The sequence below is a fragment of the Zonotrichia albicollis genome, chromosome 12 (genome assembly GCF_047830755.1).
Source record: "Zonotrichia albicollis isolate bZonAlb1 chromosome 12, bZonAlb1.hap1, whole genome shotgun sequence".
NCBI classification, from domain to species: domain Eukaryota; kingdom Metazoa; phylum Chordata; class Aves; order Passeriformes; family Passerellidae; genus Zonotrichia; species Zonotrichia albicollis.
The window spans coordinates 8646180-8669174 of NC_133830.1; the positions used below are offsets into that span (position 1 = coordinate 8646180).

A 22995-nucleotide genomic window follows, 5' to 3' on the forward strand; every position below is an offset into this window, starting at 1 on the left:
CCAGAAGTGGTCCCTGAGGGCTGGAGCTGGCAGCAAGGGGCTGAAGGGCTCAGAATTAGCAGAATTAGCTCTCACAGGGGCTGGCCATGGCTGACATGGCATCTCCTCTCACTGCAAGGGACCTGCAGGCCCAGAGCCTCTGCTCAGACAGAGCATCACCACCAGCCCCACAAAGGGGCTCCAGCTCAGCAGCTGCCCCTGAACACCCCTGGGTCACATCCAAGGGGTGGCACAATATTCTCATAGGGTGGCAAAGGAATCCAAACACTGATGGCAGCAGCCACAGAGGCAAATCAAGCCAGACCTCCTCAGCCCCCTCTGTCAATTAATATGCAGCAACCCACATCCTGGCACTTCCACAAACATCAGCAAATCAGTGTTCAACTCTACCTTAAACTGTGGCTTCTCAGAGTTTGTTAGCAGGACATCACTGAATAATCTGTGAGTTGATAAAAAAAAATAAAAAAGAGGAATATTATTCCCAAGAGACAGGCAAAGCCAGAACAAGAATTCTATTTGTACTGTCCACTTTAACCCCTCTTTCTCCTTTTGATTCTCTGTCCTCAACCCTTGGTCACAGATTTCTAGGTACTGCTTCTTATTTTCTAAGCATTGCTGTAAGATTAGCAGCACCCAATCCTCAGAATGTAGCCACTACTTATGGCTGAGAAAACTGGTTTGTGTGAGCTATTCTAAAAGTGGATAGAACAGGTACAGCTATCAAAGGCAGAGAAAGGTTCCCCCCAAAAGAGAATACCTTTTCCTTAAAAGAATATAGATTTTTTTATTAAAAAAAAAAATCCATGGACTTTATTTTAAATTTCACCAAAACAAAATCATAGCTCTTGTTAAAAAAAAACTTCTCTTAGCAAACCCTTGTCTTAGAATTAACAAGGAACATGTGAAAGATCAAGTGAACTTAACATTTGAAATATCTGAATTCTTGCCTGTCCTCTACAAAAGGCAATTAAAGCAAATATTGTAATATTTTCTCTCCCCTCTATGGTATCAGCAGAAACACAATAAATGATTAATCATTTTCCATCCAAAACAAAGACACTAGAGGGCAATGGTAGTCTGAAAATAAACTGGTTAGCCCATTTCAAGATACTCTGTCCTGGAGAACATAGTAGAAAATTGTCACAGAGAGACCTCAATCCTGGCTCCAAAATAAATATTTCTGAGTTGCTGTTCACTATGGAAAATTATCACAGGCTTATGGTAGAGAAAATGAATTCACATCTAGAATCAAGTTAATTCAGGAGAATGAAAAACTTAGAAATAAAGCAAATTTTAAAGTACTTCAAAAATCCATGAAAGTTCATCCTTGTTTACAGGACTTTCTGACCCTTTCAGATTACATGTTTTTATGGTTATAATAAATATATATTTCAATTATATTAATTGCTTTAAATTACATTAATTGCATTGCATATCTATGTAGAAGACTTTTGTAAAGAGTACTGGTATGAAGGGAATGTAGTCTAACATCTTCCATATCAAATGCAGCTGGGCATAGATTGTTTATTCAACATCTTGAAACATCTGAATATTTCTCTATTCACAGAGCTTTCCTATAGTTTTTCTACCCTGCTTGCATTGTTCTCTCCACCTCACACCATAAAAAGCAGAGGAGGGGAGGGGAAGAAGGAATTGAAGGCTGCAGTGACTCTTCCCAAGCAAGGAATCTGAACCTCAGAGCAGGCTCCCAATGCACTGCAATCTGTGCTGTGAGAGCAGACCCACATTTAGGTATGGACAATCTGCCCCAGCTACAGCATCTCACACTGAGAAATAACAAAAGAACCTCCCACCAGAACTGTGGTTCCATGCTGAGCATGCTGCTGGCATGTCCCAGTATGGGGACAGCAATTTCCCTGGAATGCTGTGCCCTAAGTGCAGGCAGGGTGGCACTGCAGGCTGGTGTGGTCCCCACTCAGTGGCACAATGACAGTGCTCCCTTTCTGCATCCTGGCCTTGCCCCCCTGCACTGCATCACTGAAAGGCAGCCTGTAAGGACATTTATTCTGTCTATGCTTCAGAGAATCCCCAAGCCAGCCCTGCAAGAAACCAGAGAGAAATCCATTCTACATTTCAGACCCAGAGCAGCTCTAAATGTCACTGCCGAGCAAAGCAAGAGACATATTTCACCAGTGCTAAGTGAACTGACAGCAGAACCTTCTGAAGTAGGCCTGAAGGCAACATGCAAAAAGACTCCTTATTCTAAATCATTTAAATCAATCTGTACATGATCTCAATCATACCTGCATTACTTTAATGGCTGGATTAATTCAAACCATGCTAAATAAAGTGCATAAGTAACAGCTCCATCACACCGAGAGACAAAGAAATGTTAAACACACATATTAACAAGGGGTGGGCTCTATAAAGTCTATCAAGCTTCACTTGGGATACATCCCTCAGAAGAAGGAGCAAACCTTTCTAAAGAGGAACAAGAGCAGAAAGTTTCTTCCTCCTGAAATAATTAAAAACACTTCTATGAGTATAAAACAAGTCGAGCAGGACTTACGGCATCTGTAAGAGCCGTGAGACAGTTGGCATCCCATTCTTCAGAGCTTCACAAGTCAGAATGGACTCCAACACTGACACTGCCAAAGAAAGAACAAGAATGAACACATTTTTGCACAGCAGGACAGCAAATGATTTAGAATGGACGTTTGGCACGGCTTGTGATGCTCCCCTAAGTATTGCATCAAGCAAGCAGTGATGAAGCTCTGTGGCATGTGGTTTTTATTATAGCATTACTATTACACATAGAAGCTTTTCAAGAATGTTAGACATGAGGCAAGGGAACCCAGGCATCTCATTACTTGCTAAACACTGCTTTGTCACTCAGCTAAAAAAGTTTTACTCATGCACTAGATATATTTGATGAAGAACACATTTTCTATTTGACCAAATTGCTAATTCTTTCTGGGCACAGGGTGCAAAGATCTCAGGCTGCTATTTCACAGCCCTTCAGCTTAGGTAAAATCTAAGAGTGCACCAAGGCAGCTGTGACTGAGATGTTCTGCACTGCATACTAACCAACAAACACTGATGGAGCAGGGGGGAAGCTCTCCACTGGAATGGTGTCTGGAGGTCTTCCATAGGTCATTTCATACAGTAAGTGTCCAAAGCAATGAACATCAACACCCTCTAAAGTCTGTGGGAGAGCAAAAAAATGAAACCACAACTCGTTAGTTTTTCACAACTGGTTAACCCAGTGATCTGGCATGTGAAGACAGAAAAGAGGAACCAGTAAGGCAGCTCCTAACCACAACCATTTCCCTGCATAACTGTAGCTCAGATGAAATCTTCATGCCACAAGCTACAGCAGCCTCTGTTGCCTTTCTGTACAAGATGGTACAAATGGGAGAGCAGTGTAGCCATGTTCTGTAAGAAGGTGTGAAGCAGTAAACTCTTCACAAAGCACTTTAGAGATCTACACACCCAAGAAGTCCCAACCAAGCACACTTTCCTGGCTAAGTCAAACAGCAAAGAATGAGATTCATAAAACAACCAGCTGTCACTTTACAGGGAAGTAGATAAAAAGATGGGAAAAAAATGCATACCAAACAAACCCAGGAGAGTCTCTGTTGCTCCTCCTTAGGTTTGTGCAAGCTGTACATACATGCTGAGCTCCCAGACAGCATATTTCCAGGATTTCTGAATCATGTTTAAAAAGAAGAGGTTCCTCTTACTGTAAGAGGCTTTGATGGCACTAACAGATTTGGACTAACCATGAACTTGTGACCATTTCTTTGACAACACAGTAGAACTTGTTTAGCAAGGTCAGCAAGCAGCTCTCTCGTGATGCTGCACAGAATTTACTACAATGAGAGCCTAAAGGCAGGGAATGATGTTGCTGCAACAGGACAAATTTGTTTACATATTTTTGCAGTTAGATAAATATTTTGCTTTGCAAGCCTGCAGTCAAACAGACACCCCTCAAACAAATAAAAATAACCTTTTCTAGTTGGATAGCTAGAATCTGCAAGCATCTGATCAATTTTCACAGTCTCCACCAAAGATAAGGCTGATTACTGCTCCCAGCTAACCACAAGTAAATAGCTGTGCTCAATGTACAGACACAGAAGTGAAACTGTAGTAGACACTATGCAAATTCCTATGAAATACAAACCAGGGTGAAAAGAGATCTTAAAACAATTGCACTTCACCTCTACATGTGCTGGCACTGTTGTCATAAAAACACTCACCTGCACTCCCCCTCTACCTGCCCACCTTTGGCCTCAGCCTCACTCCAGTGTGCTGCAACAGAGCTGCGCTGCAGCCAGACAGGGATTTGGGGGAAGCAGAAAAGCAATTTGATGGAGCAAAGCTCAGATTAAAAAAAAGGGGCTTGAGAGAGGATTTTTCATTCTAGTCAGTTCTCCACAAACAAAGGTTGAGAACAAAGATTTGCATAAGAGTCAGATGAATTCCTAGTCTGAGCCTTACATTAATTTTCCGAAACTGGGAAAAGTAGGATCGATAAAACGATGGGAGTCCCAACAAGGAATTTTCTAGATCCAGTAACTTGCAGGTATCCCCATCCAGCATCACATTGGCAGAGTGAAGATGGCCATAAGGAAATCCTTTCTCATGGAGGAATTTTAATACCTGAAAAAAATGGAATAGAGAAGACTATCACAAGATGCTCTGATGATCTCAAGATTGTAAAGTCATCAACTTAAATGCTCCAATACTAAATACATAATAAATAAGGCCCTCATTTGGAATGCTCACTCAACTTGATCTTCTATCTACATCCTCTTTGGCTGACTATTCATTCCCATTTCACTGGTAGCACTTTTCACAAAACAAATATTTGATGCTGATCCTCAAAGCAGGCTTATGGACACCTCCCAAAGAGATCTGGAAACTAAAATTTAAAATTCTACTGAATATGATAGTTTGAGTTAAAAAAAAATAAAAACACACTAACAACTATGAATTTACTGTACATGTTCTGCAGGTTTTGAGTTACTTCTTTCCCTTTTTACACAAGGAACAGACTGTATTATCACCTCTCTTCCATTTAAGCTCCACACATACCAACTGTATTTTTTGGAGGGGGTCATAAATGGTCTCACACAAATATATCTAAATTCAACTCAGCAAATATCAATTTACATTTAGCTTTAAGTCCGCTTATATAAAGCTTGTATACTCAGAAATTTGTCCATTTTCTGTAGTTAGACCAGTTGGACTCCAAATTAATAAATCAAAAAAGCTGGTAAATAAAGAAAAACAAATTACCTCTAATATTTGCCTTCCATATGTTTTTATTTGCTGAAGTTCAAGACCTTGAATTTTTTTAGGATTGCAATACTTCTTCAGGAATGGGTCTTTTGGCTTTGCCTTTAAAAGAAACACACAAATCAAGTACCACACCCAAAAAAGTTATTACTTGTCTTAGCTTGCTTAGTAATTGATGGCAAACACTTTATAAAAAACATTATGGTCATTCCAGCATAAGTTGTGCCATTTGACTTGGGGGTAGGGGGAAGATGTTACCTTATAAATAAGGTCCTTTAGTGTCCCTTTTTCACTGAATGGTCTAATAACCAGCGCTGAAGATTCGTTGGCAGTGGCAAAAGTGATTTTGTAAATATAGGGATGCTACCAAAAGAAGAAACTGAAGGTAAATTTTAGATGATGGATTTTTTTTTAAATCATTTGTGTTCAATTCATAAGAAAAGATCAGTCTGAATTGTCTATTTAAAGTAGTAAATTGGATTCTGTCAGTGGCATGGAATAACTCAAGTTATTCAGTCTTAACCTGGAGTAAATGCTAAGAAAACTTCACAAAGACATTATTTAATTAACATACAAATTAAAAACAAAAAAAAAATTCAGCCAGTCTTTCACATGCTTAACATCCCTAACGAGAGACTCCAGAGACTCCTTTTGTAGTCAAATGCCAGTTTTTCAGGCAGAGATGTCTGCTGGATTTATAATGTGGCATTTCACAGGAGTTTAAATTGTACACCCTCCACTGCAGCTCTACTAAGATGCTCCCACCTTGAGTCCAAAGAACTGAAAAAATAATGATACTTGTTCTACTGCCTCATCCACTGCTGCCTGAGAATATCCCAGCTCACAGGTTAGCAATTCCACCTCACAGCACTATCCTAACAGCCTGAAGGTGTTGAGGAGATTAAATAAAAGCTCATGATCTCACAGCACTGCACAAGAAGAAAGAAATCAAATCAACCACAACACTGAATCTCCTGTAATAATCCTGCAGGATTATTACTTGTGCTGAGAACATGTTACCTCATAGTATATGAGAAATGCAATTAAAGGGTTTGCAATCCTTTAATAAAAGCAACTCTAAAATTACAAACTATGCCAACTAGGCTATATGTGCTTTTCCAAGATCAGTCCTTGACACACACTTTCAGGCTAGCACAATTTAAAAATCTTCAGTACTCACAGAACAGGAAGAAAGAAGTTTCACAGCATACTGTAAGTCTCTGTCAGACAAGTATTTATCAGGGCCAAGATCAGCCTGGAAGTAAACAGAAAAAGAATGGCATCATAATACATGGTGCATCCCATACAGAAAATGTGATCAGTGTTCTACCCTGGCAAATCAGGACACAAGTTTGAAGGCATATTTTGAAGAGCAAGCAAGAAAATTACACATACAAAATGAAACCTGAGGAGGCTGAGTAAGGCCATACAAACATCCTGACCATAAATTAGTATTACTGCCTCTTTCCTCCCACAGACCTGACATGCATTACTACCACTGAATGAACTTTGCCAACCCTAAACTGGGGGACTGTGTACATTAGGAACTGATAAGGCACCTTCTTCCTCTGCAGCAAGAAAAGCTTCCCTCCTCCCACTAGGGCCTCCAGGCTTTGGTGACCTCCACGCTCCAGTGAAGTGTCACAAACAGCTGGGCTCATACAACCAACAGGGCAGCACATTCAGCACAGGAGCAAGAGCAGCTGTCATTAAGGGAGCAATTCAAGCCCTCCTCACCTATTAGTTTGTCAGTACAACTAAAGGTCTGAGTAGGAAAACCCATGACTTTAAAAAGTTCATCTCATTACTTTTTAGTGAGCACATTTATATTATGACCAACAGCCACATCATGACAAGTAAAGAATCCTGAGGTGCAGGTTTGGGAACAAGTGACCAGGCACAGAAACTTCCAAACTGGATTTGCCACCAGAGGAAAGAAATACAGGAAATTCCACACCACACATCTACCTAAGGGCTCCCTCAAAGCCTGAGCTCTTCAATCTCTCTCCCCATCACTCAAACATGGTAGCCAAAATCAAATTTTGAGTGAAATTGAGAAAGACTTAAGAATGAAATTAAAGCATAGATACCCAGCTTAACACTAGCCGTTCCTTTGGTTGATTCTTAATTTTCATTAGGAAATATTTCTTACGTATTCGCCAACCTACAAAAAAAGTAAAGAAAAAAGTCAGCAGGGGCTTTAATTAAACACAGCTAAATCACACAGCTTACAGGCAGGACAAGGTCTATAAGCAAAGACAGCATTGGAACCTCTCATAGTTGGGGAAACAATCAGAGAAGTTTTCATGACACATCCCTTCTTACCTATATCTTTTAATGGTTCAACTACTTCCCACTTTGGCTCTGATCGGAAGAACATTGAAACATGCTGTAAGGCAATTTCTGGAAAGAAAAACAGGAGACAGAGAGGGAGAAAAAGAAGAAAAAAATTTAATGTATTTAAGACTGTATAATGTAATTATCCACATATGAGGTAAGGTCCAATGCCAGAAGAAAGCCTTCAGGAATTTAGACTAAAAGTCAGCAAAATCAATTTGAAAGGAAATCAGATAAGCACAGAGGGCATTTGCATTTTTAACCTGATAACTCAAATCCAGAGAGAAAACAGAGAAAGCACTGCTTGGAAAACTTGGCTTCCCAATCTCCATTCTATCTGTACTGGATCTACATTTCCAAGTCTAAATCACAGCTCAGATTTCCCACACTAGGTGTACACAACATTAGAACATCAAATGTTTCTGCTGCATCTGTAAAAGTGCTTTTATCTCTTTGACATCCATCTACGTTGCTAAGCATAGTTTATGTAAACTCATTAGTTGTGTTTCACTGAAGGTTATTGTGCCCTTTTCTGTGCAGGCAGAGGTATTTGGCCAGCTACCATGAGTCTCCATCCATTTTGGGGGCCAAGGGGGAGGACACCCATCTGGTTAGTGAATTCTCCCACAGCTGGGAACACAACTGGTTTATTCATGAAGTGACTTGAGGGGAAATCTCAATGAGAAGTGGGGGAGAGGAAGGGAATCATGGCATAGGAACACAGCAAAAAGGTAAGGATGTGATGATCTCTCTGCATGGTATCTTCTTCCTTTAGAAATATGCTAGAAAAAAAGTGTAATAAATATCATCTCTCTGCTCCAGAATTTAAGAAATGAAAAACTGATGGTGTCTCTAAAGACCATAGGCAATGATGTGTGTCACCAGCTTCCCAACAACTTGCAGGAAAAAACAATCTTGATGAAAGTGCTCAAAATTAACACAGAAATCACAACACCTCCTTGAGAATTTAAACAGCTTGCTCAGCATTAGCCAGACAAACTGCATCCTTAAAGAGTCACTAATAATTTACAACTCTTGCACAGCTAATCATATTGGGAAATGTTCTTTACACTTTGAAGCTGAAGACACAAGAATGTTACATAAAGAGAGAGAAAATAGACAAGTGAAAAGGAAGCAGTGAGTTCCTGCTTCAGTAGGCTCTGCTTCTAAGAAAACAAGCTTTGCATTTTGCAAAGAGTTGGTTTGCCTATGAACTAAATTTGTGGAGTGGGTTTCATCACTAAGAGGAAGTTTTTTCAGTCTGTAAGACAAATATTTATTGATATCCAATGGCTGAAGCTGAAGTAAGACAAATTCAAAGAAGAAACAGTTAGTAATGAAGAAACTGATCACTGGGACATCATTTTAAGGAATGCATTGACTTTCCAGGATCTGTGGGAAGAGGGTATCTGGCTTAGTCTAGCCTTGCAAAAGTACTCAACCTAGCTCAAACAATTAGTTCTAAATTAGCTCATACCCAAACCAAGGGCAGGAGCTGGACAAGATAACCACAATTCTTGAAAGATTCAGTGTTCAGAAAATGGGCAGTTTTAACAGAACACTAAGCTAACAAACTTATCTCCACCTTACACTCTGACAGAAAAATTATCTCCCAAAAGCATCTCTTTTCATTTATTATGAATTATGAAAAGTAGATGTCATTCTCACGAACCTCCCTCCTCCAAGTTCTGCTTAAACAGATCTTGACCCTCTTCATTCCTCTGTGAAATAACTCAAATATTTATATTTGACAATCCCAGCAGGATCCATGCACAGAGCTGGAGAAGCCTTATCATAAATAATCACATGCACAGTAGGATAATTTTGAATATTGTTCCCCCCATGCTTCAGTGTAGATGCTGGCCAGCATTCACACAAGATACACAGCACCCACTGAAGTCAAAGTGAAGCACAGATTTTTATTTTCTACTTACCAGTGTAATTTACAGAATAGCTGTTTGGGTCCAAGAATTTCTTTACCGGTTCACAGTTGGACAGTATGTGATGGGTGGTAATTACATCCAGGTAGGCCTGGAGGCCCTTCTGTCTTTCAGCAATGAATTCACGCTCCATATTTCCAATCAACTTTTTTGGAGGAAGAGGTAGACTTAGAGTTGAGATCTTAAAAAGAGAGCAAAAATTACTAACCTTGCTCTCAAAATAAAGGATATAAAACTAGCAATCCAGAAAGCAAAAGTTTCTCTGCAGCAAGCTAACTACTGGATAACTCTCTTTGTACTGTGTATGTACAAGCTTTTCTATTTTTCCTAAGCACTGTTATCAGAGTCAGATGACAGCTCACATCCCACTGTGAAGAGATTAGTAAATGGAACAACACTGAAAATACAAGGAGACAAAATTTTGCTAGTGAGTCATACATTTAAGATCACTACCCAAAACTTTCAGATATTAAATAGCTACAATTTTCAGCCAGGTTCTTTTCATTATGTACTTCTAGCAGAGCACAAAAACAATTCACACCTGATCATTTTTTCTGGGTAAGATTTATGCTTTCTTATTTCATCAAGTGCAGATTAGTAACTTCCATCTGCCTCTATGTATCTGTAGGTAATGTTAAGCCCTATTAGTATTTTAAATATGTAATTTCAAATACAGAGCAGATTTCCTTTTTATCTTCTGAATTCGTTCCTGTACATTTTTTAAACATCTATACATCCTTCAACCCAGAAATAGCTGCAATCTACCAGGGGATGTATACTAATTGTATTATACTGACACAAGAGATCCAAAACTTAAGAGAAAAAATCAGAGAAATCTTTCAAAATAGGACAAAGAAAAAAAATTCAAAGCCTTGTGTAACTCAGATCAAAGAGATGATCTTTAGTGTTTAGATTCAATTACGTCATGTGAATTGCCAGAATACCTTTTCTGTGCTGTTAACACATCGTTGTCCTGCAGATCAAAGCACCTGCCTTGGGTAAGCTGAATCTCCCTGGGAGTTATCTCTAAGAATTGTGTTTTGCAGGAATCAATTACACCAGATGCAATAACCTCATTTCTAAAGCAAACAGTTCACCAGGGAGAAGACTGGGACTTCTGGTGTTTGAACAACTTTCATTTTAACTAGTGGAAAAAGTAACAGATTAGCTCAACAAACTGGGGCAGAAGGAGCATCCCCCTTCCTTTCCACCTCCTTCATTTGAACACAGGAGTTGTCCTCTGATAACTTTAGCACTTCTCCTACTTCTCGTTTTCTGACTTCAAATTATGGACTGGAAAAGAACTATAACTATGTCTGAATTACAGAAACTAATAATAAAAACCAGGAAAAAACTAAAAGCAACCATATATCACTTACAGCCAGTAATTCACCAAATTGGTTTTAGCACCAGAGGCAAACAGAACTCTCTTTTGGCAGACCACTCCTTTCAATTAAAAACTGAGTTTCTAAACAAGAACTGAGTCCTTTTCTAGAATCATCCACTTAAAATGCATGTAAAATCATCACCTTTACCTAGACCTGACAGCTAGCTACCATCAGAGAGAAACCGACTCTAATTCACATGTTTTCCAACCACTATAATTTGTTTTAAAATTTATAAATCAGACTTCTACTATTTTTCAACACAAAGTAACATTCAGGTCCAGGTTTTTGCAGCTATCTGCCAAAACACACAGCACAGCACAGCAAGAGCACTCGAGCACAGAGGAGCACCTCACTGAGGGCCTGACCTTGCAAAGACCTCACAAGCTTTCAGACACCACTTCTCAGCTCACCACTGGAGCCAGGATGGGAAGAACCTGGGAATTAACATTCTTATCTTCAAACCACAGCCTGCTCAGGAATGTCTGTTCAAAGGCTGCAATAAAATGCTTCACAAAAGCCAGATATCTTGCTGTGAATTCCAGTACTTCCAGTACCAGCACTTCACTCGACAAAACAGAAGAATGATCTCCACTGAGCTCTGTCAAATAAGTCAAGAGGAAGAAATGCAGAACTGACTGGGAGAAGCTTTTCAATCTGGTACAATTGAGAGTTCAGGGAACCTTTCTTGAAATTTTCTGATACAAATCAGTTACCTATCTATATTTCATTTTTTTCCAAGCTGTTTGGCAGGACAGCATTCCCTAACCTAGACAATTTTTAAATTATCAATTCTTACTATAGGTAGTTCTAGATTAAGAACAGAAAATTTGCATCCCAACTCAACTGCAGCTGTGCTCAAACACATCCACACAGACAGAGAAGTCACGTATGCCACAAGAACTTGGAGAACTTCTTTACACCCAAAAGAAGTTCCATCGGTTCTTCCAACAGATCCTTAGCTTTGAAGGAAAAAGATTAGGGTTTGGTATCTTCTTATTTGTTTTGAGTTTTGTTTGTTTACTCTAATTTCAATATTCACAAGATGAGAGCTTAAAGAGTTTTGAAACATGTCACGGGACCTGAATACTGTGATGGAATATTGTTGTTTAGAGTTTTGGATGGAAACATCTGAGAAGTGTTGTGTTGTCTTAATGGATGAGGAAAGTTCAGCTCCACCATCACAAAGAATAATTTGTAAAAAACTCTGAAACAGTGGGAGAAAAGAGTCACTGGAGGAGACCAAATGCTAAAGCACATGGCCTGCTAATTTAACTACCCTCTCATATCCTCCCATTAAAGTTAGAGGTACATTTTGATAATTCTTTTTAATGTTTTCCAGTCATCCAAGCAGCTGATGTTTTTGTCCTGGATCTTAGTTTCTCTTGTTTCAAATTTCCCTTTTGTCCCACTCTGCAAAGTTGCTCTCAGATCATTTCCTGGACCCTCCACTTTTAACATTCACCTATATTTCAGATAACAAGGCTTTCCCTTTCTAAACTCCATCACACATAACCTATTTACCTTCACTTAATAGATTTTCCACATAGGCCTAACTTTGCAGAACCTGTCATTTCTGGATTCTAAGTCTTAAAAGTCCATTGCCTCCTCTACTAAAGCTGCCTCATTTGAAAGGTAAATGAGAAGGCAACAAATCCTTTTCCTGCCTTAACACATTCTGTTCCCCCATGGTTAAGAGCAGCTTGTTATAGGTGGCTGCAAAATGAACTCTTCCTTCTTTTTAAACCTTTCACAAAATTTTTTCTCTGTGATTTCTATCAAAACTATGGTCGGATCACAATGACCCCAAGCTACTCTGATGACCAGTACCAACTCAACTCCCTGTGTTCCCATGGGTGTTTGTCTAATTTTAGATCTTGGATGTCTCTGGTGCAGGAGACACCTCTGTATTGCATTTTTTCAGCACATCACAGAGCAGGTTTCTAGGTCATGAAAAAAGTTCCTACGTGCTACTGCAGATTTAACAGAATAATTCCACAAGGCAATAATAGGAATAATTCCACAAGGCAGCCAGGCTGCATCTGTTGAATTATGACTGATTTGCCCCAATCCACCTGCAGCAGAGGCAGCAGTCACAGTGGGCTCTCAGAGCACACAAATCAACATCCTTGCAGGGTTTTGCTCACGAGGTTCATCAAGCAGAGAGTTGATTTGATTTGGGGAGGAGGGAGGAAGTGGAAGCAGCATTAAGCCCTTGAATTCTCGAAACACTTAACAAGGGAAAAATTTTAAAGTCACAAAAATCTATCCTCAAATCATATCGTTCACTTTTTATCCTGTTTGCCCAGTAAGGAAATCTCAAGTAATGAGTTTGTCCCCTGTAGATGTTAATCACTGCTGCTTCCCCCCTGTTCCCAAACACACTCACACTTCTGCTTTTTCCCACACAAACTAAAAAGAAAGAATTGTCCTAAAAAGCAGAGGAAAACACACAGTAAGTCCAGTGTCTGACCAAGGAACACTCCTCAGTGACACAGAAAACCATCACATGAGAAGCAGCATCTGGTAGTGCTTTTAGAGGAATATAAATAATGAGACACATAGCACTTCAATGCTGAATTTATAAGGTTGGTATGTGCCTTGGCTTTCTCCAAATCAAAGGAGGAACAAATAAAAACACATAAAACCGGAACAAGTCACAGGACTGAAGGGAAAGATTCAGTATCTGCCAACTTCTTCCATTTCTATATAAATTGATCCTGTTGATGTTAAAAGTCAAATTTTACAAGAGAAAACTTAAGGGTGAATAAGTACACATTCATGTTACATTTGAAGTCACAGTTTCTCTTTACAGCTAGGCAAATTCTTTTATTTCTTCACCACAATATATAAAAATATCACAATTCTGAATATATTCTTCTAATGACATTTTTTATTCATATATGAAGAGTGAAAATTACCTGCAGGCTATTATTCAACAAGTCAAAGTCACTATATCGCCTCACAATCTGTAAAATAAAACACAAAGTTCAGGAAAAAAATTACTTTTTCCATTAGAATTTTACTCCTCAAAATTCCATCAGAGAAAATTAATTCCCATTTATGATCATCTTCTTTTGCAATTTTTTGTACAAATGCCTAACTGCTGGATTTATGACACATTGCCAGAGAGCAAAAAGGGGTCTTTAATCACAACTTGATCTGACAGAAAATGCATTTCTAAAAATTATCTTAAAACAGTACTTGTGAGCAAAGCTGTCTGCAAAAAAGGCATTTTTGCCATATTAGATGGAAAAACTTTTCACACTCATCTTCATTATTACTTCTTGGTTTCATTGGTCTCATAAAAGCAGAGTTGTGATCTTAGCACTGAAAAGGCAAACTGGAATTTCAGATTTTAAAACTATGGTTGTACCAACACACAGTAGAAACACATGACAGGCATTTTTCCTGGAATATTCAGAAGAGCAGCAGACAACATTGCCTTCTGTAGCTGGCAGCAATACTGTTTTTCTCTTAGTTTTGACCAAAAGAATTCAAGCACTTCATGTTCTCAATTTCAAATCAACATTTCTGTTTCCAGCTCAAATTTTAAAAGCTAGGAATAGGCAATTTTCAAACTTTTCCTAAAAAAAGAATCCTGGTCACATGAACTACAACTTAAGAAATTACCTGCCAGCTGTTTTCTGTTGAAACTCCTCTCTGGACACGGATTATGTATTCCTAATAAAAGGAAAAATCATTAGAAATGAGAACTAATGAGCTGAATTAAATTATAAGGTACTTCTTCAAATAAGACAAATAACATTCAAATGCAGAAAATTCAGATCCAGCACCTTGGGGAAGGTCAGAGCTGGGTTTACTCAGACCATCCCTAACAGTTGCTCTGCTCTGCTTTCCCAGCATAGGAGACAAGGAGAGATCCAGGAGCTTGCACACCTGTGGAGCACTGCAGTGGTTTAATTTAATTTAGTTACAGAAAAAGACAGCAAACTGAAGATGCCACAAACCAAGACACATAACTGTTAAATTAGAACTGAAGTGTCTATTTTCAGAAAGTCAGCCTGACATGGTCCCTCAATATTCTTTCCTCTTAACCATTTGAAATCACAATTTTGGTATCTTCCTGCAAAACAAGAACCCAAATCCTCATAACTAGTAACATAAATCCACAGAGCTGATAGCATTGAATCAGTGTAGTTATCTTTGAAAACTGTGTAACAGAAATCAATTAATGGGACACCTGGAAACCCATATTCACCAGTGACTTGGTTTTACATGTTTTGTGACCATTGCTGCATTTTGGGAAGAGGCTACTTCACATACAGACAAAAAATTGCAGCAACTGCTTATTCATCAAGTCTCAAAGGAACATTGGCTGTTCCTCTGAAAAACCACACCAGTGATGATTCACCATGTGCAGTCATTCATCTTTTCTAGGATTTTGGAAGCAGCTGAGTTATTGCTCAATCCCTTGTAGCACTTGCTCTTATCCAGTGATGGTCATTTTCTACTGAGCACCAAGAGAGGCAGAACACAAATTCATTAAACAGCCATCAAAGCATCTTATTGCACACAACCACTCTGGTCAACACAGCTCTTCTGGAGACCCCCGTGATAAACAACTTGGGACACAGATCTTCTCACAGTAAGATTATATTTAAAATATATATATATATTTGGGCCACAACTATTTTTCCCCACACTTACTTGAGCATTTTCCTATCCCATCCATATCTGCTTTTGTGGTCTAATGCACCAATGAAGTTTCTTTTTTATGTCACAGGGTTTGCAGGTGGAAAGAGAAGAGCAAACACAGTCCAGGTGTGGCCATTAGCTCTGTCTGTAAGGAAGAGCCAAGTCCCCACCACAGGCTCTCCATCAGCACTGACCATAATGAATTACTGTCCAACTCAGCACTACCCTGTCAATACAACTAAGGAAAAAGCCTAAATGGTCTTCTGAGTTGGTTGAGGGCCTTTTCCCCCAAAGCTGGTAATGAGATTGAAAGTCAAAGAACAGCAATAGCAGAAAGGCCAGGATAAGAAATGCAATCCCATTCCCAGTATCTGCCATGGCTACACATAATCAGCAGAGCACAGGATGCTGAGTTCCAGTGAACAGCTGACACTTCCTATTGCCTTCATGTGGCAACAAGCTTGTCCTGGGATTACAATTAGCACCACTGATATATGCTTCCCATAGGACCAGAGAAGAGCTTTCAACTCTTCAAGTCCAAATGCACAAAAGCCTTTATTTCTCTGCCAAATTCTGGTTTAGTTAGGGAAAAAAATTGAATTACAACAATCTTCTTCTGAGACAACCTGATAGTGGGACTGAGACTGTGCCCATAGGAAATAAATGAAAGCATAAGGAAAACAGAGGCACACTCAGGATCATTTCTGTTTAGCAGCATCATCAAATGTAGGAAAACAGGGTGGAAAAAAGAAAAAGCTAGTAATTACCAGAGTTCACTCCTGCAAACAATTTTAGGCATGCATCAGCAACCAGGCTCAGGGAGTCTATGTTAGCTACACTCACGTAGAAATTCCCATGGCATCTTTCACTCCTACATGAATAGCTCAGAATTTTTCCTATGACTCAGTTTACCAAACAACTTCAAAGGAGCCCTAACAGCTGCTGGTTGGGAAAGAAAGGTCTCAGCTTGCAGCAGAGAGATGACCTGCTGCTCTGTTTGCCCATGGGCAGCAAGGTCACTGTCAGCAGCAGCCTCCAACAGCACAGGCCACAGAACCACTCCTAAAACACAAACCACACCTCCACAAAACCATTCCTAAAACACAAACCACACCTCCACAGAACCATTCCTAAAACACAAACCACACCTCCACAAAACCACTCCTAAAACACAAACCACACCTCCACAAAACCACTCCTAAAACACAAACCACACCTCCACAAAACCACTCCTAAAACAGCTTCCCTGGCTCCCTCCACACAGGTAAGGTTTGTAGATCCACTGCTCTTCCTATCAGTACTGCCAAACACCTTCATGACACAGCCTTGAAATTCCTGCAGCAGCTCAAAATACTCCTTAAAAGAAGCCAAGCAAAGCAGTTTTACCTATGGGATCATTTCCTGGCTGCTTCAATTAGTCAAAAAAAGCTGAAATGGGTGCTGGGAAGAGGATGTCAGGAGCAGGGAAAGATGTGTGACCCCGTTGCACACTGTCATTTCCTAAAATCTCTTCCTAGTACTACAGAGCTCTGGATAGAGTTTCTGAAAAGGAATATTTTCCAAATAACCACATGGATCAGTGACAACCACACTGCATTTCTCCAACCCTTTGCTGATAACATTTCACACTCACTGCGTGGGATTAATGTTGTCCTGAACTTACCCATTTTCAGGCAGAGCCAAGATTTAGGTGGTTTGGTTTTTTGGGTTTCTTCCTCCCCAAAATTCATCACGATTAGTCCCTGGTGCTCCAGCACTTATTAAAACACTATCAACAGCAACTCAGAGCTACTCAGCAAAATTTTGTTAACATTCCTGGGTGAAAATTGCAAAGCAAAGCACTCCAAATGTTTACCAATTGCTCTTTATCACCATTCCTGGTTTTTGAAACAGGAAGCAAACAGGAAAGAAGGCTTTTGCAGAGACAAAATAGGAAAACAAAAGTGGTGAGTTAAGAGATTCTTATAATAAAATGTAGAGTCTCAACAATATTGGGAAATACATTCTGTTTTCCCAAGCAAATAGTCTAAATTTCCAGCTCAGGATAGTCAGTCTTTTTCCACAGATTTCTGCTTTACATCTGTTTAATCAACGGGCTTGAAAAGCCAACCATTATAAAGATCCAGGTCACCTTCAGGTCACATCAACTAAAAGTTTGAAAGGGCTTTATTTTATAAGCATTAAAGAGAGGAAAGCCTAATTAAGCATGAATACAATCCCTGCTTAAGTAGGCTGGATTGAAACAATTTCTAGTAAGAAGCTCTTTTAAATGTTTATTTAGAAAATCTCCCATGTGAAAAGCAGCAACAACATCAGGAGAGCTGCTCAGCCTCAGAGGCCTCTCTGTTACAGGGCCCAGCACTTATTTGCTATTGCTCAAGTGCCATTGAGCCCATCTGAGGCAGGAGCAGCAGCAGTGGTTGGTGTTTCTCCACTTTTAAACAATTCAGGTGTGTGTGTCTGCTGCACCATTCACACTCTGTACCCTCTGTAGTAATGAGTCAGCCATTCAAGAAGTGAAAGCTATGAACTAGGACAACTGCAGGGAAAAAATAGGACACACATCTACATGGAATGAAACTTAGTGAACATGAAAAGCTTTGGAGAGAGATGAGAAATCACAGATTTTCAGCGCTCTGCATCACTGTGACCTTCACCAGAAAGGCAAATTACTCACTGTTTTTCAGGAAATACTCAGTAGCCAACAAAAATATTCTAATTGGGGTTTACTAAAGTACAATATGGAAACTAATATTTTGACTACAATGTTGACAGGACCTACAAATGCAATACTAATTTAGTAAGATCACCAGTGGAAACCATAAGTTTGGAATATTTAAAATTAAGTGTGATGAAAGAGCCATCTTTTGTAAGCTCAGGCTGGAGAAGAGGTGGGAGGTAATCGAGTTTACTGACTAAATCCAGGGGAGGAACTGCATTTCTGAAACCTCAAACAAGTGAACTAAGACAGTTCCCTGTGTAATGCCATGTCTATAAGTAACTTCATGTTTGTTTTTGTCCAAAGTGAATAAAGCCTTGAAAAGACTGAATTCCTTGTAAAGCAGATGTACAAAATCTTTTACAAGCTTTTAAACTAAACCCTACAGTCCTAGAAATATGTGGCTCCATTTTTCCATTTGGAACAATAAAGGAAAAATATAAATGCTTTTTCAATGTTTTTCTAATCTAGCAGCCATGAGTGTCAACATTCATCATTGCTTAAAGAAAACTAAAAACCCTGAAAGATTGTTAGGAGAGGGATTTATTTCAGCTGTTCATTTCCAAATGCCTTTAAGACAACAATGTACTGAATCAAAGCTGGCTGTTTCACTATTTCAATTTCAAAATATGAAACACAAGAAAAAGGAAAATTACTTCAGAAAAGAATTGAGAAATGTTCAGAAGAACATGTACAATTCACCAGTAGTTTTAGTGCTGAACAGACTTGCAGGTACAGTTCTTAATAAGGAAAATGTCAGATTTTCATGGAAGAAAATAGCATCCTATTTTAAGGCTTAGAAAGAAACCACTATTAAATGGTGAACACACAGATGAAATATTGCAATATGAGGCAAGTTAAACAGCCAAAATTTATTAAAGCTTTAGTGAAATTGCCTCTGTTGTCAGAACACAACATTTGGCATCAAGATGAGACACTTGCAAATGGCTTAGTATATTGGATGTAATCCTGCTCCTATTGAAGTCAAGGAATGCAACAAAACTTCATTTTCTGCAGAAGGGTTGGTACCCAGACCTACAAAGGGACTGACTCACGGCTGTGGAAAGGTGCCCAACACGCCCCTGGGGTCACACAGTTACTCTCCCTGATGCACTGCTGGTGGCTGAAGCATGCAAAGGAGACAAAATGAAACTGACTGGGCTTGCTCTTGTAGTTTCAAATCCCTTAGGTGAGGTGCCACTGGAAGGCACCTGTAATGTGTATTTCTTTTTGGCTTTCAAAATGAAAAGGACTCCATAAACACCACGCTATAGAATTAATTGTATTTAAGTGCACATTCCAAGAAAACTCAGACTGTTTGTAACACACTTAACCAGGGAAACAACTTTTGCAAACATAGAAAGGGATCGTTTTCCTCCTCCAATTATGATTGGAAATAAATACACGGAAAGAAAACCTCAGTGAAGAATTTCTTTGTTGCAATGCAAAACCACAGAGGTTATGTTCCAGCTCAGATGAACTAAGTCCAGTAAGAACTCCTGAGCTCTCTGACTTGCACGAAGCTTGCTGAGCCTGTGAGCCTATCAGATAATTTGGCACTTGGCTCCCTAACAATCTAAAAACCCATTTATGGGGTTGACATACTCTTACTAAGCAAAAAGTGCAAATCCTCAAAAGTCCATTTTCAATAGTAGCTTAACCCCTTCTGAGGTTTCTGGAGAATTCAGGTAAGAACATAGTGGTCTCAGGTTTTGTTTTCAGTTTTGTTTCTTTTAGTTTCACCTTCAGCCTCAGGAAACAGAAACTCAGCCTCTGCCAAGTACAGCCCTTGACTCAATGCTATGAAGTTTACACTTACCCAGTCTGTTGTACTAAATTTAAATTAACAGAAACTGCTTAGAACAATACACAAGCAAACTATTCATTAGACACAAGCTTTGGTCTTCTGTGTGATACTTCACCATGTCTACAGAGCTTTTCCTGAAATTCTTCACCTTTTCCTTAGCTGTTTTTTCAGAAGACTGGCTATTTTCAGCACCAACAGAAGGTTTACATAATTAGTAGTTCAGTTGCCATGTTAAAGTTGCACCTAAACTCAGCCTAAGCCATCTTCATATGAGTGCTTTTAGAAGCTATGATCTACAGGAAAAAAATTACAAACCCAAGTTTAAAACAACTCTTTCAACACTAAGCAACATTTTAAAATCTTAGTATACAATGCTGACAAGAGAATAAAAAAAAATTCATGGCTGCCTTTGCTTTAGAACAGGCCTAGTTCTCCAAACATTAGTTTGGGATAAAGGATTTTATAGATCTGCATCTTTTGAAGATACCACTTTAGGTGGAATGAAGAACAAAACTGAAAAGCATTCATTTAATGACAATCTATTTTCTTCTAGCTATAATTTAACAAAGTAAAATACAGTTTTGAGGCCCCACACAAACACTTCAACCCTTATTTCTTAAAAGGGCTTCATTTACACACTTCTTGAGAGACAAGGATTTATTTCTGCAGCTTATTTTGAATCAGGAAAGTTCAAATCAGGGACAGCATCACCCACCAATAAACAAGCTATTCACGCACCAGGGACATAAGATGAAGTATCTGAAATGACAGAATAGGCCACTTACATCAAATAAGAAACCAAGTCTCTGCTAATGGCTTCCTGTATTTTGTTATCCCACACTGGCTCTGTATAAACCATCTGTGCTGCACACACTTCAAGCCATCTTTCAGCTATCAACGGGCTTCTGCAGTAAAACAAACAATTACTAATAGATGTATCTTAGAGACAGATTTTAACTCAAAAGGCACGGTGCTCCAGCATTCTGTTATTAAGAAAAGATCAGAAGAAAACAGCAGAGAATTTTCCTACACAACTGTTAGTAACAGAATACAGAGATGAAAGACAGGGCTATCGCACTCCCTCACACAAGATGACACAAGGAGAGTCTGGATTGCAAAAGTTCTTCCAAGTGATCATTCTAAAAGAATCTTGTGACTTTTCCTTTTCCAACCAGAACCATGCAAACCAAAGGAAAGAACACAAAACGCTATTGTCATTTGCACTAAGGAAAAGGCATAATAAGGAAACAAGCTACTAATGAAACATAATCTGGTCTGCTGGGGAGTATTAGGAGTTACACAACTTCTCACAGGACTTGGCACACCCATCCTTCAGCTATTGAATCAGGTAAAAAGCATCACACTTGCCAGGAAATAAACCTCTTTAGTCTTACTTATAAGAAGAGGAGTTGCACCAATTGAGAGCCACAGCCTGTTGGATTCACAAGTCCTCTTAGACAATTTCTCATAGTTAACTTCTGTTCAGAGAAAGACTGGAACGTCAAGAAATGTGAGCTCCTCAGACAAAAAATAAACCACTTCTTAGTGTGAATTATTTATATGAAGAGTATGTAATAAGACAGTCTGTAAATTAGTGTATACCCCATGGTGAACATGCAGTTATTGTTGTTCAGGTTAAGGATATGCAACAGATGCAGGAACCAGGAAGCAATCCACAATGCAGGCATCAGAGCTGGGTAAGGGACATAAGGAAACCCTCTCTCCATTTAAAGCAAGCTTCCCACTGGAGTACCTGCTGCTGAGCTACCTCTGGCCTCCTCTCCAGCATCCCTGCTCTCAGCTCATTACAGCCAGTTCTCTGATTCATGCTACTGCTTGGTCATACTATAATGAAACCCGGTTTTCAAAGTGGAAAATAACTGCAGACAGGACATTGTAGAATTTGCATTATTGCTGCATGCTCAAAGACAGTTCTTATGGAAGCACTGTGCATGTGTCCTAGGCATCCCAAAGAATTAATCCGTGACACCCAAGTCACGGCAGGGTTTGTTCTGCTGAGTGCCACCGCTCCCCGAGCTGGGGCTGCGGGGTCCCTGCGGTTCGCAGCCGCCGCTCGGCCCCACGGCAGGACCCGGAGGCGAACGCAGCCCGTTCACGTGTAACTCCATCACCGCCACCCGAACGCGGCGGGCAGAGCCCATCTCTGCTCCGCGGGCTGCACACCCCGGGGGCAGCAGGAATCACAGGAACGCACAGGCCCGCTCGGAGCGGCCGCGGGGCAGCCGAACCCCGCAGCGGCCGCCCCCGCAGAGCCCCCGGTCCTTCCCGGGGGTGCTGCCGGCTGTCCCCGGGAGCCCCGCGGGCAGAGAGGGGCCGAAGGAGCCGAGGCACCGCCGCTCCCCACCGCGGGGCTCCGGGGCGCTGGGACCCGCGCCGCCTCCCGCCCCGCTCCCGCTCGCCCCCAGCGCACCCCGCAGTGCCCCGCCGCAGCCGCCGCCTCCCGCCACCCCCGGCCCCGCAGCCGCGGGCTCGGCTCAGGCCCCCGCCCAGCCCCGCTCCCGCCGTGCCCCGGCCGGCCCCGCGCACCCCGAGCACCCCCCGGCGCCCCCCGTTACCGGCTCCCTCCATTCCCTCCCCCGCCCCGGCCGCTCCCGCCTGCCCCCGCGGCCCGGCCTGCCCCGCTCACCGTGTGCGAGTGCAGGCTCTGGCTCGCCTCGATCTGCGCTGTCAGCGGCACCGTGTCGTCCAGCAGCACCTTGCCGGCCGGCGGCTTCTCCATGAAAGCCATAGCGGAGCTGGGAGGGGAGAACCGGCGCCGCCAACCCGCTTCCCGGGGCAGCTCCCGGCGCGGCCGCCGCTGTCAACACGGCAGCGCCGCCGCCGCCGCGGGGCCTTAGCGCCGCCGCTGCCACCGCCCGCCGCAAG

At 40.8% G+C, this 22995-nt stretch overlaps 1 protein-coding gene across 9 annotated transcripts in view; it reads right to left on the reverse strand.

Annotated features, from left to right (window-relative positions):
• Window positions 1-22995, reverse strand: part of PXK (PX domain containing serine/threonine kinase like) — a 32389-nt gene extending 9394 nt beyond the window's left edge. For 6 of the 9 annotated variants that reach the window (XR_012582337.1, XR_012582336.1, XM_074550496.1 and 3 more), the window contains exons 1-13: window positions 22757-22995; window positions 14558-14608; window positions 13846-13893; window positions 9534-9720; window positions 7588-7665; window positions 7353-7426; window positions 6443-6517; window positions 5521-5625; window positions 5263-5364; window positions 4462-4623; window positions 3049-3166; window positions 2531-2609; window positions 391-439 (exon numbers count right to left, since the gene is read on the reverse strand). Coding sequence is in view for 7 of the 9 variants with exons in the window: in XM_074550496.1 (XP_074406597.1) it covers window positions 391-439; window positions 2531-2609; window positions 3049-3166; window positions 4462-4623; window positions 5263-5364; window positions 5521-5625; window positions 6443-6517; window positions 7353-7426; window positions 7588-7665; window positions 9534-9720; window positions 13846-13893; window positions 14558-14608; window positions 22757-22858 (1230 nt within the window). In the remaining 2 variants the exon portion in view is untranslated. Of the gene's footprint in view, window positions 1-390; window positions 440-2530; window positions 2610-3048; window positions 3167-4461; window positions 4624-5262; window positions 5365-5520; window positions 5626-6442; window positions 6518-7352; window positions 7427-7587; window positions 7666-9533; window positions 9721-13845; window positions 13894-14557; window positions 14609-20894; window positions 20962-22756 lie in introns of those variants that run through there. The other 3 variants (XM_005488369.2, XM_005488368.2, XM_026794390.2) reach the window with 2 other exon arrangements.